This window comes from Eurosta solidaginis, chromosome 4, assembly GCF_040869045.1.
Source record: "Eurosta solidaginis isolate ZX-2024a chromosome 4, ASM4086904v1, whole genome shotgun sequence".
In the NCBI taxonomy this organism is placed as follows: domain Eukaryota; kingdom Metazoa; phylum Arthropoda; class Insecta; order Diptera; family Tephritidae; genus Eurosta; species Eurosta solidaginis.
In genome coordinates this window covers 28,683,407-28,700,951 of record NC_090322.1, presented here as the reverse complement: position 1 = coordinate 28,700,951, position 17,545 = coordinate 28,683,407, and the positions used below count along the sequence as shown (strand labels likewise).

The 17,545-nt window shown below is 36.9% G+C and overlaps 1 protein-coding gene across 1 annotated transcript in view; it reads left to right on the top strand.

The window, feature by feature from the left end:
* Positions 1-17,545, top strand: part of LOC137249471 (uncharacterized) — a 35,336-nt gene that overhangs the window by 13,423 nt on the left and 4,368 nt on the right. The window contains 1 exon segment of the mRNA XM_067781016.1: positions 14,723-14,980. Coding sequence (XP_067637117.1) covers positions 14,802-14,980 — 179 coding nt within the window. The 5' untranslated portion in view covers positions 14,723-14,801.

Sequence of the window (17,545 nt, the reverse complement as noted above, 5' to 3'; positions counted from 1 at the left end):
TACCTGGGGAAAAGATAAAGAAACGCTCATGACCACATACAAAGCAATTAGCCAGCCGATTACGTGCTACGCGTCACCCATATGGTCGCCAAGCCTAAAAACTACCCACTGGAAGAAACTACAGGCCTGCCAAAATACTGCTCTCAGAATCGCCACGGGCAGGTCCTTGGTGAACTGCATAGACAGGCGTCGGACCTTTATGTCGGGAATTGCCCGGTGAATCCAGTACTTGAAGAAAAATATCCAGAACTCGCGGAAGAGGAACGCATACTCTCCAGGGAAACGCGTGTCACTCTTGCTCAACTTCGTTCTGGATACTGTAACAGGTTAAACTCATACCTATCCAGAATCAACCCCGACATACAAAATGTATGCCCCGCTTGCAATGTGTCCCCACATGACACCAACCATCTCTTTAATTGTAATGTGGAACCAACGCCTCTAACACCCCTTTCCTTATGGTCCACCCCTGTTGAAATGGCAAGTTTCCTTGGAATCCCGTTAGAGGATATTGTGATCGGTCGCGGCTATTAGGTGGGGCGAGCATTGCTACAACAACAACAACATCTCGAGTTGTAGCTGAAGGAGAAGCGATAGGTCCACATTGATAATTGAAACTCCTAATATTTATTTATTTATTTATTAGAAGAAAAGAAGCGCAACATGCCTTCTTTACTGGAAAAGGAGCACTAGTAAGAACACCTTCGGCTCGCTTGTTTTTTAAGTTACAGTTTTTGCTTAGATTAACTAAAGGCTTATAGATAATTAACTCTAGATTAATTTCTTAAGATCTGTTAACCAAGGAATTCATTTATTTTGTCTATAGATACAGCGTTATGATTTCTTAATAAACTAGAAGGGTTTGTGTTTCCAAATAGGCTTGCTCTGGTTATTGCGAAATGGTGACATCTGTCGAGGAGATGAATCACAGAGTTGGTTTCTGCATTACAGTAGGGGCACTGTGACACGCTCGATCCTTTAAGAACCGCCTCGTATGTAATAATCGTGTGTCCTATTCGTAGTCGGATAAACGCTTTCAAATTGTTGCAGGTGACTTTAATCGGGAATATAGGACTCTTTCCGCTGGTGTTTATATTCGAGTAGTGGTGGATATAATTCTTCCAATCTTCGAGTTTTGCTTTAAGTATGTGTATTTGAGCCAGTTTGGAGATATCCTTTTTAGAGATAAAGTTTTGAACTATAAGTGGTTCTTGGGCTGCTAACTTAGCTCTTTCATCAGCAGCTTCATTTCCAGCTATTGAAACATGACTTGGGACCCACATGATTTTTATTCGACTGTTGCTTTGTAAAAGTGTTTTGCGTATTTCTACTGTCAGGCTATCTGTACTGGACATATTTGTGATGGATTGTATGGTCGATAAGCTATCTGAACATACTATGTATTTTTCTTTGGTGCCGAGAGCAAACTGAGTTGCGCGTAGTACCGCGCTAGCTTCTGCAGTGTATACAGAACAAAATGGTAATAGGTGGCCGACCGTGATTGTATTGTGATTGGAATCTACCACCGCGTAAGCTGTTGTGGAATGAATTTTTGTACCGTCGGTGTATGCGAATTTCCAATCTTGCTGTTCAAATTTTGTTGTGATATCTTTAAACATTTGTCTATAAACTGCTGCCGGTGTGGTACTCTTGTTGCTTCTGCTCATATCGGTTATAACAAACGATTGCATGTTAGTCCAGGGTGGAGGAGTGTTACAGTTCTTTTTTATTGGCTTAATAGGAATGCCTGCTTCCTTCGCTGTGTTGATGCACCTTGTAATGGCAGAAATACGGCGTAATACTTTGCTATTTCTTGCAACTGAATTCACTGCCTCCCATAGAATCGCGTTTTTGCAGTGTAGGAGCTTATGCGTCAACTTCAAGTTGTTTTGATTAGTTCTTTCTTCCACAGTCGGAAGCCCTGCTTCTGTCAGTATGCACCGTGTTGGAGATGTCGGGAATGCTCGCAAGCTTCTTCTAGCTGCAGCGTGGTATGGTGGTGATAGGCGTTTCATGATGCTGCGCGCACAGTGCCCGTATATCGTTAAGCCGTAGTCGACAAAATCAAAGCTTTTGTTATGCGTATTAAAGTTGTTTGATGCAGCAGACAATGTTTCGATGATAAATACTTTATTACATTTAATCGTTTATCTAAGCTTGTTCTTAAATGTTCGACATGGAGTTTATATGTAAGCTTTTTGTCAAATACAATACCCAGAAACATAAGACTACTGCTATTGACAAAGTCGACATTATTAAAATTTAGACTTATTGATGGACATAGCTTTTTATTACAAATGTGGAAAGTTGTACATTTGTTGTATGATAGCTTAGCTCCCGAGATGTTTGACCAGCTGGTTATTTTTTAAATTATTTGAGAAAAATCGCTTTGGACCACCGATAAGTCCTTACATTTGGAAAACAATAACAAATCGTCTGCATACATAATCCTATGGACTCTTTTGTATTGAGACAGGATTTTATTAATTTCATCGAAAGCTACTATAAATAATACTACCGACAACGGTGAACCCTGAGGTATACCATTAAATAGTTTATAATTTTTAGAATACTTATTACATGTTTTAACACTAAAAGAGCGATTGGATAGAAAATCTTTTACGTAGTTATATATGTTCTTTCCTATCTTCCATTCGGCTAGTTGCCGAAGAACGATATGAGCACCGATTCTATCGTAAGCCTTCTCAAAATCAAGGCTTAGGATAGAAACATGGTTTTTTGAAGCTAGAGCTGTTGTGGCAAAGTGTTCAAATATCAGGAGTGCGTCTATTGTCCCTTGACCTTCTCTGAAGGCAACCTGGTGTGGATCGATGAGACCGTTTGACGAGGCAAACCACATGATGCGCTTTGCTATGATTTTTTCCATAACTTTACTTGAACAAGGAATTAGGGATATTGGTCTATAGCCGGAAGCACGTGACGTGCATTGTTTCGACTTTGGAAGTGGAAGGACGGTGGAGTTTTTCCAAGTGAGTGGTAATGAACCTTGTTCTAAAATATTGTTGTAGAGCGCAATTAGTCTTTGTTTTACTTTCTGCGGTAGATTTTTAAACATCGGGTACGAAATGCGATATCTGCCTGGAGTTTTTCCAGACATGTTTTTTACCGTCAAATCGTATTCGAATTCTGTTATGGGCAAGTCAATTAGTTTCGCTTGCGTTGAAGGAGTATCGTTATGGTAACCGTTTTCTAAAGTCATATTTTTATGTGAAACAAAAGCTTCATCAATATTAGAGTCTTTAGAGTAGTTAGACCAAAACTCGCCCAGATGGTTTGCTATTTCTGTCGCGGAGCATATTGTTCCTTCATCTGTGACTAAAGCTTTGATTGAGTTAGGGGTATATGTGCCCGTCAGCATTTTAATATTTGCCCAAATTTTCTTTGGATCTGAGGAAGGTGTTATCCCCTCCGTTAGCTTTTCTAAACTCTCTCTTTTAGCTACATTTACCTCCCTTTTAAAAATTGCGTTCGCTTTCTTGTATTCAACAAGATTTTCAGGAGATCTATGTTTCTTGTATATATGCCAAAGCTTCTGTTTCTTTTCTCTTAACGCCTGAAGGATTGATGACCAATATGGTACTACAGTCTTGCGTTTTCTCTTGTGGGTCTGGGGTACCGATAAATGTGCTGCTGTAAGTACTATTTTTTCAATGCATTGGCTTCTTTGTTTACATTAGAGGAAAATGGGTATTTGCTCATGGTTTCATTGGCCGAGAGTTGAAAGTTCTCCCAATTTGCCTTTTCTATAATGAATTTTGGTTTTGGTGTCCCCGGGTTTGACCGAGCTAACAGAATTTTGGTGAGCAAGGGGAAATGATCACTTCCATGCAGTTGAGTGAGAGTAGAACAAGATACTTTTGGGGCCAAACTAGCGGAGCATAGGCACACATCAATATGTGTGAAAGTCTGGTGTGTTGTGAAATGCGTTGGTGCCATGTCATTTAGCACCATCAAGTTATTTGAGAGCAAGTAATCTTCGATTATTTTCCCCCTTTGATTGGTGGATTCTGAGCCCCACAAGGGACTCCATGCGTTGAGGTCTTCTACTAATAAAAAAGCTGTGTTAACCCCAGGTGACAAGTCGAAGAGGTCTTTTACGCTAAACGATTGCTGGGGGGGAATATACGTAGATATGATGGTAAATTTAATATTCATGTTAACCTCTATAGCAATAGTTGCTAATCGCGATTGGACGTCTAATCGTTTGTGTGGTATGTCATTTCTAACCATAACGGATATCCCTTGCTTGCTAGCCAGATTTTCTGGCAAGTTGTAAAAGTATGTTGTGTACGAATTAGAAATTGGCGCTGTTCTATTGAATGGTAGGTGTGTTTCTTGAAGCGATATAATGGAAGGTGAGTGCTCTTTTATTAGAAGGTGTAATTCATTCATGTTGTTGAATATTCCTTTTATGTTCCATTGAAGAACATTAAAGGCCATAATCTTCAGCAAAACTGACGTTCAGGATGTCTCCTGAATCTGCGTTGGAAAATTGTATGTTAGAATTTGGCAATAAGTAATAATTGCTGTTTTGAATCAATTGCTGACTCAATCGAGTTATAGGCGAATCGATTGTTGTTTGTTTATTTTCGGTAGTAATTGTGGTTTCTTGGTTTGTTGGTAACATTTCTGAGGTTATCATTGCTACACTTGCGGCTTCATCGAAATCACAAGTGTTTTTATCTGCTTCTTTGTCAAAAGAAGTTTTATTTTTTTTATTTTTAGGTAATTCATTAGTTACTTTGTTTTTAGTAATGTGTTGTTTTGATGTAGTGGTATCATTGTTGCTGGGGTTGGTTACTCCAGCGAAAGAGAATGGAGCTGAAGCTCTAGGAAATTGTACCTGGTAGGCATCTTTTGCTTCTTTCATGGTGCATCTACGCTGAGTTTTAATTTTTAAAATTTCTTTCTGTTCAAGGAATTTTGCACATTTGTTAAAATTCGATGAGTGTTTTTCTTTGCAGTTGACGCACTGAACACGCGCGCAATTGTCATCGTGGGGTGGGAAGCTGCATGTTTGGCAGAGAGCAGGTTTATGGCAGTGCTTTTTGGTGTGACCTAGCTCTTGACATTGTTTGCAACGCATAGGATTCGGGAAATATTCCCTTACTCGCGCTTTGTGCCATGAAATGTCGATTTTTTCTGGTAGCTTGTATAGGTCGAAAGTGAGCAGTATTGCTCCAGTATGTACAGCTTTGTTGTTTTCCATTTTTGTAAACTTGAAGTCATTTACCACTCCTTCGGAGGCTAGCTCCTTTGTGATTTCTTCATCGGAAAGGATAGTAAGGTAGGGTGCGAAAATCGTGCCTTTGACGAAATTAAGGTTTTCATGAAATTTGCATTTAATTTCACAAATTCCTGGTAGTAGTTTAGCAGAAATGAATTTATCAGCGGATTGTTTGTCTTTCACTAGCACCAATAGGCTGCCGTCCCCAAGTTCTGTGATCTTTTCAATATTTTGCTTATGAGCTCTACAGATCCTTTCACAGCAAAGCACGAGTAAAGAGATAGCGGTTTTTTTACATCAGTAGCAGAGACTACAACGTACTTGGGATTAGGAAGGCTGGTAGGGGGAGTTAGGTCCGGGAAACTATCAATTGGTTTGGATATTCTTTTTTTTTAGCTTTGGGGCTGTTTTCTAAAATATAAAACCTATTGCCCCCATGGCTTGTTGCCCCGGGGGGCATAGTTAAAGATAACCAAGATTACACTATATTTAAAGCACGTGGGCACTCTAAAACACAAAATGTGATAAAGGAATTTTAGTTAGCGGTATTTGTTGTTTACAAGAAACTGCACTAAGTGCGAAGGTAATGTCAAAGAGAGAACGCAACTGAAATACAGCCGTACGCGGCGAATGCTAGTCGATGACTGTGAACTACTAATATTAAACTACTGTTAAGCTTATAAGAGCACTTCATTGATGTTGATAAATTGTCTCATATAGCTAGATATTAAATTATTTCTAATCCAAGTGTGATTAGAAGCGCTAATGCTGCGACCGCAGTTTCAGGATCTAAGTACTGAATTACTTATATAAGTTACTAAATATTCCTTGGTACGAGTTGGGCTACAAATAAATATATTGATTTATGCCAGTTAAATTATGATGCCTATTGCACATCTCTGCTAAGTCAACAATATGCCTAGCTTCTCTACGTAGCCTCAAACAACTAGTTAGCAACCAAGTCAAATGGCAAGGTCAATTGATGCAGAGCAAAACAAACCAACAAATGATCATCGCTTGCCTAACAACAATCCAACTCAAATGCCCATCGCTTGCCTAACAGAGCTTGCCCAACAACAGCGCAACTAATCGCACAAAAGCAATACGTGACGCTACCATAGTAACATCATGTGTAAGCCAACAGCATAACAACCCACTGCATACGATCACAGCATAGCAACATCATATGCACGGGCTTGGTATGCAACCCAACGATAGAACAAGTAATCGCGCGTGGTTCTATCATAGCAACGGCAGGTTTAATATCCAGCCCAGCAACGCACTGCACAATGTCACTGCTTGCGCTTGCTTACCATAGCAACGTGATGGTCGTAGGCAGGCATAAAGAGAAGCGTTAAAACTGATCGCGCGACGTCGCTGCTTGCACATACCTAGCAACTTGCACTTATCATAGCATCACATGCGCTAGCAACAACAACTGAATGTGCGACCGTTCTTACATATGATAACAGCAGCAGCAGAATGGCATTAGGAAAGGTATTTAAGGAGGCATCATTGCCTTTCGAGGGTAATTCAGTTTAATCAGAGAAGTTGCACGGTCAACCAATTAGTTGCTAAATATTTAAAGTTGTTTTAAATAAAGTGTTAAAGTGTATTAAAATAAAGTGTTGTGTTGTGTTATTTATTTAAGAAAAGCAAGGACCATAAGGACCTGCATAACTGGCGCCCAACTATAGTGCAAACCCAAGAGTATAAAAAGTACACATATCCTTTAAAGAAGGATTACAATAAAAAAAATTAAAATCAAATAAAATAAAAAACAGTGCGAGTGCTTTAAAAAAAATTGATATATCCTTTAAATAAGGGTTTTAATTAAAAACAAGACAGTGCAAGACATACGTGTTTTTAAAAAGCTATATCTTGTAAACAGGGATAAAAACTAAAGGAAAATACTTGTTTTATTCAAAAAAATTTCTTAAATATTTATCCTTATCAAAAAAGCAAGTGCTAAAAATAAGGACATAAAAACAGTGACCATTAAAATAAACCAGTGTTCGGAAAAACTTTAAATGAAGTAAATATCCTTGAAGGAAGTAAAAAGGTAAAGTCAAAGAAAAATTACTGAATAGTTAAAATATATTAATTTAAAAGCTATCTAAAAAAAATGTGTACAGAAAAAGGAAAATAAAATCATCCTTGTAAAATAAACCAATGTTTAAAAAACGTTATCTAAAATAAAAATCCTTGAAAAAGGATAAGTGAAAAAAAAACAGTAAATTCAAATAAAATTTAGTGAAACAACTTTGAAATAAATACTTATCCTTAAAAATATAAGAAAAGAACAAGCATATTAATTTAAAGGCTATTTGGAAAGTAGAGGGTGTAAAAAAAGCATATAAAAAGTGACTGAAAAGTAACCAAAAATATTCTAGAGAAGAGGAATATTAAATAGTTTTGAAAAAATGTCGTTTTGTCGGTAGATTCTGAATTATTTAAATAAAAGAAAGGTAAAAAAAAAAAACTGAATACAAATACAATACGCTAAAACAATAATTATCAAATGGTGCTAAACGTCTTCAAACAGACAAAAGATGTTGATTTAAAAACTAAAGGCACCCTCTAAATTTAAAAAAATTTTTGGAAGTGTCATCTGTAAATCGCAGGACGAAATACTTCATCAATCAACAGGATCTTCATTACCTACTTCGATATATATGTACGTATGAAAAATTATTAGTTTTAAAAATTGCATTAATAAATATCTATATTCTAATTAAATTATAAACAAAAATTTATAGTGTTACAACAAAAAATTTTTAATTAAAAAATGGATAGAAATGCAGTGGCTAGTTTACTGGCGTCGACAGTAGAAGTGGTTGAAGACAACTTTAGGGAACAATTAGCAGAGTTAAGACGAGATTTTCAGAGTATTATACCTAGAAAAGTAGAAGTTTTCAGTCCCGTAACTATTGTTGCAGGCACGCAAAGTAGGCATACGGATCTTAATTTGATTAAGTCTCTACCAGAATTTAGGGGTAAAATATCTGAATATCCAGCATGGAGAGAAGCAGCTAGGTTCGCGATAAACTATTATACCGAGGGCTCGGAGCCATATTATATTGCCATGGGTATTTTGCGTAACAAAATAACGTCGGCAGCTAACGAAAATCTTAGCGCTTTTAACACTCCGCTAAACTTTAAAGCCATTATTTCTAAGTTAGACCAATTATATGCAGATAAACGACCACTCCACATATTAGAAAATCAGCTCAATATTTTGAGGCAGGGACAAATGTCTATTAGTGAATATTATGATGTAGTTGATAGGCAACTTACTTTGATTCTAAACAAAAATATTATGACATATAGCAGTAATGAGGAACTTTGAAATGCGTTTAATGTAAAGGCTAGGGAAAACGCTTTAAGGGTATTCATTTCCGGTCTCAGGCGCCCACTTTGCGATACCCTTTTCTCTGCGAACCCACCAGACTTACCCAGTACACTAGCTGCAGCGCAAGAGTTGCAACATAATCGAGACAGATATAACTTCGCGCATACATATGCCTCGGGAAGATTGCCACAAGTACATCAAAGTACCCCATTTTCTAATACTCCTCCTCATCCAAATCGATCAAATCCAAGCAGTTCAGCACAATACCCCGTTCCAATGGAAATAGATCAGGGAACCTCTTGTTTCAGAAGAAATCCTCAAATCAGAAACAATCCTTTCGAACAGCGAAATCGCCAACAAACATTTCAACAGGGAAATAGTTCAAATCGACTAAATTCTCATCAACAGCGGACGCGGCAACAAGCCAACAACTTTGCCCAACCTCAACAACAATTCAAGAGACCTTACAATAACACTACCTCCACTCAAGCACCCTTTAATAAACTGCAACGTATTAACGCTATGGAAAATAATTCATTTTCCACGGCAGTGGACGAGTACGAAGACCCTTTGTCGAATGAACCATACTACTCCGAAATGCAAGATAATCAGCCTCTAGATGAGATACATTTTTTAGGCTAAGGTCGAACTTGCCCTTCATTACTCGAACTTTACCTAATGGGCAAGTTTTTAAGATTCTGATAGACACGGGAACCGCGAAAAATTACATAAAAAAATATGGTTTTTCAACTAAGATCTATAAATGGTGTAAATAAAATTTCTGAGAAATGTAAAGTCAATATTCTAGGAACGACTGCTACTTTTTATATATTACCCCAATTAGATACTTTTGATGGAATCATTGGATATGATTTGTTGAAAGATATCGAGGCAAATATTGACACAAAAGCTGGACTGATTTTCCATAAAAACGGAAAAGAGAATCTCAACTTTTTTCAATGTCAGGAAGTTAACATGGCTCATACTAAAAAAATTGAAACACCTTGTAGTATTGAAACACTTAAACAAAATAATTTTAACGCATTTGCGAACCCCAATAGAGCTCTTCCGTATAACACAAATGTAATAGCAAGTATAGACATGGTAACTGATAAGCCAATTTATTCAAGAAGCTATCCTTACCCAATATCAGTATCGAATTTTATTAACAACGAAATTGAGTCCCTACTTAAAGACGGCATAATAAGGAAATCATATTCACCCTATAACTCGCCTGTTCATGTAGTTTCAAAGAAAGGGTTAGATGATGACGGAAACCAAAAGTTGAGAATGGTCATCGACTTTCGGAAGCTAAATGAACATACTACATCTGACAAATATCCAATCCCAGATACTACAGTAATACTCTCAAATTTAGGTAAGTCCAAGTTATTTACGACACTCGATCTTAAGTCAGGGTTTCACCAGATTTGCCTTCGAGAGAAAGATAGGTGCAAAACAGCATTCAGCGTAAACAATGGCAAGTATGAGTTTTGCCGTTTGCCATTTGGCTTGAAAAATGCGCCAAGCATATTTCAAAGGGCAATAGATGACATTCTGCGTGAAGACATTGGGAAAATATGTCACGTTTACGTTGATGACATCATCATTTTCTCACCAGACGAAAGTTCCCATTATAGGCATGTCGATTCCATTCTAAAGAAAATCGAGCGAGCAGGAATGCGAGTGTCATTAGAAAAATCTAAATTTTTTAGGAACGAAGTCCAATTTTTAGGTTTCACAGTCTCGCATAAAGGAATTCAAACATGTCCTAGTAAAGTAGATGCCATCCTAAATTACCAACAGCCGAAATCGTTAAGATCTCTACGGTCCTTTTTGGGTCTGTCGGGCTATTACCGTAGGTTTATAAAGGACTATGCGCATATTTCAAAACCACTTACGAAATACTTAAGAGGTCACAATGGCCACGTTACTAGTAGACAGTCCAAAAAGATTAATATCTCATTAGACGAAGAAGCAATAAATGCCTTCAATAAACTTAAAACTATTTTGGCCTCAGAAGACGTACTTCTCCAACACCCAGATTACTCTAAGCCGTTCGAGATAACAACCGATGCCTCATCCGTAGCACTAGGAGCTGTGCTTTCGCAAAACGGCAAACCTATAACGATGATATCTCGTACACTATCTAAGGCTGAGGAAAACTATGCCACGAATGAACGTGAACTGTTGGCAATAGTTTGGGCATTCCAAAACTTAAGGCATTATCTGTATGGCATTAAAAACATACATATTTTCACAGACCATCAGCCGCTTACATTCGCCATGTCAGATAAAAACCCCAATTCGAAAATTAAAAGATGGACCGCATTTATAAATTCATTTGCTCCGAAATATTTTTATAAGCCCGGTAAAGACAACAAAGTAGCGGATGCACTTTCCCGTCAATATATTCACAATCTGGATGACTCAAGCGCTACAGCTCATAGTGAATTATCTCTTTCAGACACAATAAAAACCATAAAAAATCCCGTAAACCAATTTAGATCCCAGTTAGTGCTGACACCATCCGAGGTGAACAGCAAATCCACCAAAATTCTATTCCAAAAACTTGTTAGACATTCCATACACTTTAAAACTGCAGAATATCTTTTACAAACAATCCGGGAAAAGGTTAACCCAAATGTAGTAAACGGAGTTTGTTGTGATCTCGAAACCTTAGCCAGAGTTCAGTCGTTACTCTTGTCCAATTTCCCAGGAGTAAAGTTTATACATACGGAAAGGATTGTAATTGACTTAATAAAAAGAGAAGACCAAATCGAGGCTGCTACCACGGAGCACAACAGAGCCCATCGCTCAATTCAGGAGAACTACAAGCAGTGGATATCTGAATACTTTTTCCCAGATATAAAGAAAACCCTTACAACAATTACTAAAAATTGTAAAACTTGTTCGGAGAATAAATATAATAGACACCCATCAAAATTAGAAGTAGGAAAAACACCAATTCCAGAATATCCTGGCCAAATCCTCCATGTAAACATATTTTCGGTAGATAAATTTCATTTTTTTACCTGCATAGATAAATTTTCCAAATTTACAATTACGATTCCTATCGAATCCAGATCAACAACCGATGTTAAAACTGCTCTACTTTTAGTACTGAACAAGTTCAGAAAAACCAAAATAGTTGTTTCCGATAACGAGAAATCCCTTCATTCCAATACAATATCCAATTTATTGAAATATCATTTCGAAATTGAGCAGTTTTTCATACCAGCCTTACACAGTAAAAGTAACGGCCAAATAGAAAGAGTACATTCAACGCTAACAGAAATCTCAAGATGTATAAAAGCCGAACAAAATATAACAGATACCAATGAATTGATTTTACTTGCAACATATAAGTATAATAATTCAATACATTCTACTGTAAATGCGAAACCCATAGATGTAATTAATAATTTTCCCAAAGATCACCTAGACTCAATTAAAGTAGCGCTTACTGTTGCACAAGAAAATGTCGTTAAAAAATCTGTTAACAATCATAGAAAATTTAATGAAGGAGAAAAGGTATATGTTCGCCGCAATAAACGCCTAGGGAATAAATTAAGCAAGGTGTACGTGGAAAACATTGTACAAAAAGATTTAGGAACAACTGTGTTGATAAATGGCAAAAAAGTCCATAAGGATAACTTAAGATAAGGATTCAGCATATCAAGTATAAACGCAACTGGTTTGTCAAAAAAAAAACAAAAAATCTTTTAAAGCAAAGGTATTAAGTCATCAATTCAACGACTTCTACTGATCACCCAATAAAAAACAACTAGCTTTAAATTTAATTCAAAACCATGAAACATAGTTTTTACGAAATATTGGCTTCCTTAAATTTTGATGTAAAAAAAAAAAAAAAAAAATTTTTTTTATTTTATGATATTAAATTTTGAAAATTATTATACAAAAAATCGTACATATGTATACGACAACTGTAGTTTTCTTATAATAATTTTCTTAAGATTCTCTACCAAACCAAAATCACATGATTATATAAAAAAAAAAAAAATCTAACTACAAATATACCGAATGGAAGTAAAATTATTTAATAAGGTAAGTAATTTAGAAGAAAACGAAAAGCTAATAATTTTCATTTAAGGTTTTCCTAGCTTAACTCGAAATAAAATGTAAATAATACGGAAACAATAATTTTTCGATTAAATTGAGAATACTAACTTAGAAAATATGTATACAATTACCTTAAAACGCAAATTATAAAAGTCCGCATAAAATTGTTCTGAAATGTACATATATATATCTAATTTAGTGAAACAAAAAATTATGAATTTTTGCTATATTTTTCAAGAACTTATAAATAAAATGGAAATAATATTTGAATTAAAAATGTACATATGTATACAGAAAAAAAATATTTTCAAAACCAAATAAATAAATAAACTATTATTATATTTAAAAAATTATAATTTTTTCAAAACACTTCCTATAAAAGCTTACTTATAATTTTTCTGAATTGTAAATAGAGAATTGCCATGGTTTAGTAAAAAATATCCAAACATTATAAATATATTTTAAGAGCTACAATAACTCAAGATTAAAATGGAAATAATAAGTATGAAAACAACGTACATATGTATACGAAACACACTATTTCAAAAATTAAATAAATAAATTATTATTATATTAAAAAAAATCTATAATTTTCTTTAAAACGGTTTTTATAAAAGCCAAATTCTAATTTTTTTTTATGGTAAATATAGAAATATTTTTTATCGAAGCCTAACTTTACGAAGCTACAATAATTCAAAAATAAAATGAAAATAATAATTATATAAAAAAACGTACATATGTATACGGAAAACATTATTTACAACATTATAAATCATTGATTACCACTTTAAAAAAAAAAAACATGTTATATCTTTTAGAAAAAAGCTTATTGTAAAAGCCAATTTAAAATTTGTAAGAGAAGTAAATATGGAATTCCCGTAATTTAGTAAGAAATTAAAGAATTAAATATTTGCAGCTAATTAAAATTTCAAAAGATGTCAAATTATAACTCTTTAAAAAAAAGTCACACAAGATCATCGAAATCATTATTTCTTTACGAAGTCCGCAAAAGAAAAGGATATTTAGATTATAGAAAATATATCTTTTTATTTTTTAAAAATATGTATAGTTATAAGTTCGTCGGATCAGGGACGCTCCGAATTTAAGAGGGGGAGGAGTTAAGTTATGATGCCTATTGCACATCTCTGCTAAGTCAACAATATGCCTAGCTTCTCTACGTAGCCTCAAACAACTAGTTAGCAACCAAGTCAAATGGCAAGGTCAATTGATGCAGAGCAAAACAAACCAACAAATGATCATCGCTTGCCTAACAACAATCCAACTCAAATGCCCATCGCTTGCCTAACAGAGCTTGCCCAACAACAGCGCAACTAATCGCACAAAAGCAATACGTGACGCTACCATAGTAACATCATGTGCAAGCCAACAGCATAACAACCCACTGCATACGATCACAGCATAGCAACATCATATGCACGGGCTTGGTATGCAACCCAACGATAGAACAAGTAATCGCGCGTGGTTCTATCATAGCAACGGCAGGTTTAATATCCAGCCCAGCAACGCACTGCACAATGTCACTGCTTGCGCTTGCTTACCATAGCAACGTGATGGTCGTAGGCAGGCATAAAGAGAAGCGTTAAAACTGATCGCGCGACGTCGCTGCTTGCACTTACCTAGCAACTTGCACTTATCATAGCATCACATGCGCTAGCAACAACAACTGAATGTGCGACCGTTCTTACATATGATAACAGCAGCAGCAGAATGGCATTAGGAAAGGTATTTAAGGAGGCATCATTGCCTTTCGAGGGTAATTCAGTTTAATCAGAGAAGTTGCACGGTCAACCAATTAGTTGCTAAATATTTAAAGTTGTTTTAAATAAAGTGTTAAAGTGTATTAAAATAAAGTGTTGTGTTGTGTTATTTATTTAAGAAAAGCAAGGACCATAAGGACCTGCATAACTTGCCTAAGTATCCAAGGGATACCTGCTTTAAAAAAAGCATTATTTGTGTTGAATTTTTTTTTTTTTATTTTTTTCTACCCACTGTAATTTTTAATTATTTTTTATTTTCAGCTGGCTAAACACAGCTACCAATAGTTCCTACAGTTCCTGCGCACTCCAAACTGCAACTTTAACATTAGCTGTTACAATCATGGCGAATTCATCCGAAAACGTGCATATAAAATATATTAAAGAATATTTAATAGAAGAAATTGTAAAAAGTTTAAAAGATGAGAAATTAGTAAAATATGAATTGGAGCATGCAAGCGGCTTAGATGGTTTTATGTCGGCGCTTTACAACATACATTTACGAACAGAAACTGCTCAAGGGTAAGTTTGAACTAGTCTTGACTTTGATGTATCCAACGAAAATCATTATAATTCGTCTAAATTTTCTGTTCGATTGGCTCATTAATAATCTCAGATATTAATGAAAAGTTTGTGAACACAAAACCACCACCACAGCCACAAGGACTCACTTGTTACCTTAATTCACAAAAGGGCCTTGCCAATAAAATTAGTATAATTCTTAACAAAAGTCGTGGCAACCGCCGTGGTGTGATGGTAGCGTGATCCGCCTACCACACCGAAGATCCAGGGTTCACGCCCCGGGCAAAGCAACATCAAAATTTTTGAAACAAGTTTTTTCAATTAGATGAACATTTTTCTAAGCGGAGTCACCCCTCGGCAGTGTTTGGCAAGTACTCTGAGTGCATTTCTGCCATGAAAAGCTTTTGAGTGAAAACTGATCTGCCTTGCAGATACCGTTCGGAGTCGGCATTAAACACGTAGGTCCCGTCCCCCCGATTTGTAGGAAAAATGCAAATTGGAAGAGAAGCTCGACCTAAAATCTCTTCAGAGGTTATCGCGCCTTACAATTATTTTTATTTATTAAGTCGTGGCACCTGATTGGGACTCTTCCTCGTCGAAAAAAATCTGGTAACACTATGGGCACATTCAGTCTATGTGAGGTTTTTATTGACCGGCCAGTTCAACCTAACCTGTCGTTGAAATTTTTAGTGGAAGTGTATTTTAGAATGACATGCTAAAATCTGTGAAAACGCAATTTGGAATGTTGATTAGGTTTTTGTGAATTTAGCTAACGAAATATAAAAAGCGATGATGATGATTTAAAAAACATAAACCGTATCTTTATATTTTCATAAATACTTTGAACGAAGCTCTCGAAGTAAATATTTTGCCGTGTCCCGCCCGTTAGTAGAAGCCTCTAGTTGTTGTTGTTGTTGTTGTAACAATGCTTCGCCACACCAATAGTCGCGACCGATCACAAATTGTCATCAATATCCTCTAACGGGAGTCCAAGGAAACTTGCTGTTTCAACAGGGGTGGACCATAATGAAAGGGGTGTTAGAGGTGTTGGTTCCACATTACAATTAAAGAGATTGTTGGTGTCATGTGGAGATACATTGCAAGCGGGCATATATTTTGTATGTCGGGGTTGATTCTGGATATGTAAGAGTTTAACCTGTTACATTATCCAGAACGAAGTTGAGCCAGAGTGACTCGCGTTTCCCTGGGGAGTATGCGTTCCTCTTCCGCAAGTTTTGGGTACTGTTTTTTGAGTATTGGATTCGCCGGGCAATTCCTGGCATAAAGGGCCGACGCCTATTTTTGGAGTTGACCAAGGGCCTGCTTGTGTTTTTTTGCTTCATACGGCTGAGTTCTCAGGTGCCGCATTTACTCAAAATGCTTACGGAGATGACTCCTTAAGTCCCTAGGCGGTGTTGGCTCATCAATCAGATGTCTGTTGGGATGCCCAGGTTTGTGGGTATTCAACAGGAACTGTTTGGTTAGCATCTCATTTCTCTCCCTGATGGGGAGTATTCTCGCCTCATTATGTAGATGGTGTTCTGGGGACATAAGAAGACAGCTCGTGGCGGTTCTGAGCGCAGTATTTTGGCAGGCCTGTAGCTTATTCCAGTGGGTAGTTTTTATGCTTGGCGACCATATAGGGGACGTCTAGCATGCAATCGGCTGGCCAATTGCTTTGTAAGTGGTAATGAGCGTTTCTTTGTCTTTTCCCCAATTACTGCCAGCAAGTGATTTGAGGATTTTATTACGGCTCTGGATTTTCGGTACAATTGCGGCTGCGTGCTCACCAAAATGTAGATCCTGATCAAATGTCACACCCAAGATTTTGGGGTGTAGGACAGTCGGTAGCGTAGTGCCATCGACGTGGATGTTCAAAATCGTCGACATTTGGGACGTCCATGTTGTAAATAAGGTCGCCGATGATTTAGTCGGTGATAATGCCAGGTTTCGCGAGGCGAAGAAACTGGAGAGATCAGGGAGGTAACCGTTTATTCTGTTGTAAAGCTCATCGATCTTTGGGCCTGGGTCTGTGGCCATTATTGTGCAGTCATCGGCGTAGGAAACGATAGTAACTCCTTCTGGTGGCGAAGGTAGCTTAGATATGTAGAAATTAAACAAAAGTGGGGATAGGACACCACCCTGTGGCACCCCTTGTTTAATTCTTCTTGGTTTTGATGTTTCATTTCTAAATTGCACCGATGCCTGCCGACCACCCAGATAATTTGCGTTCCACCTTTTAAGACATGGGGGAAGGGAAGACCCTTCCAGGTCTTGCAGTAACGTGCCATGGTTGACCGTATCAAAAGCTTTTGATAGGTCTAGCGCTACGAGTACTGTTCTATGGTGGGGGTTTTGATTTAAACCGCAATTTATCTGGGTGCTGATGGCATTTAGCGCGGTGGTGCTGCTATGGAGTTTTCTGCAGCCATGCTGATGACAGGCTAGCTGCAAATTTGCTTTGAAGTAGTGGAGCAAAATGGCTTCAAGCGTCTTGGCTACTAGCGATAAGAGAGATATCGGGCGATATGACTCTCCTATGTTAGCTGGTTTCCCAGGCTTTAG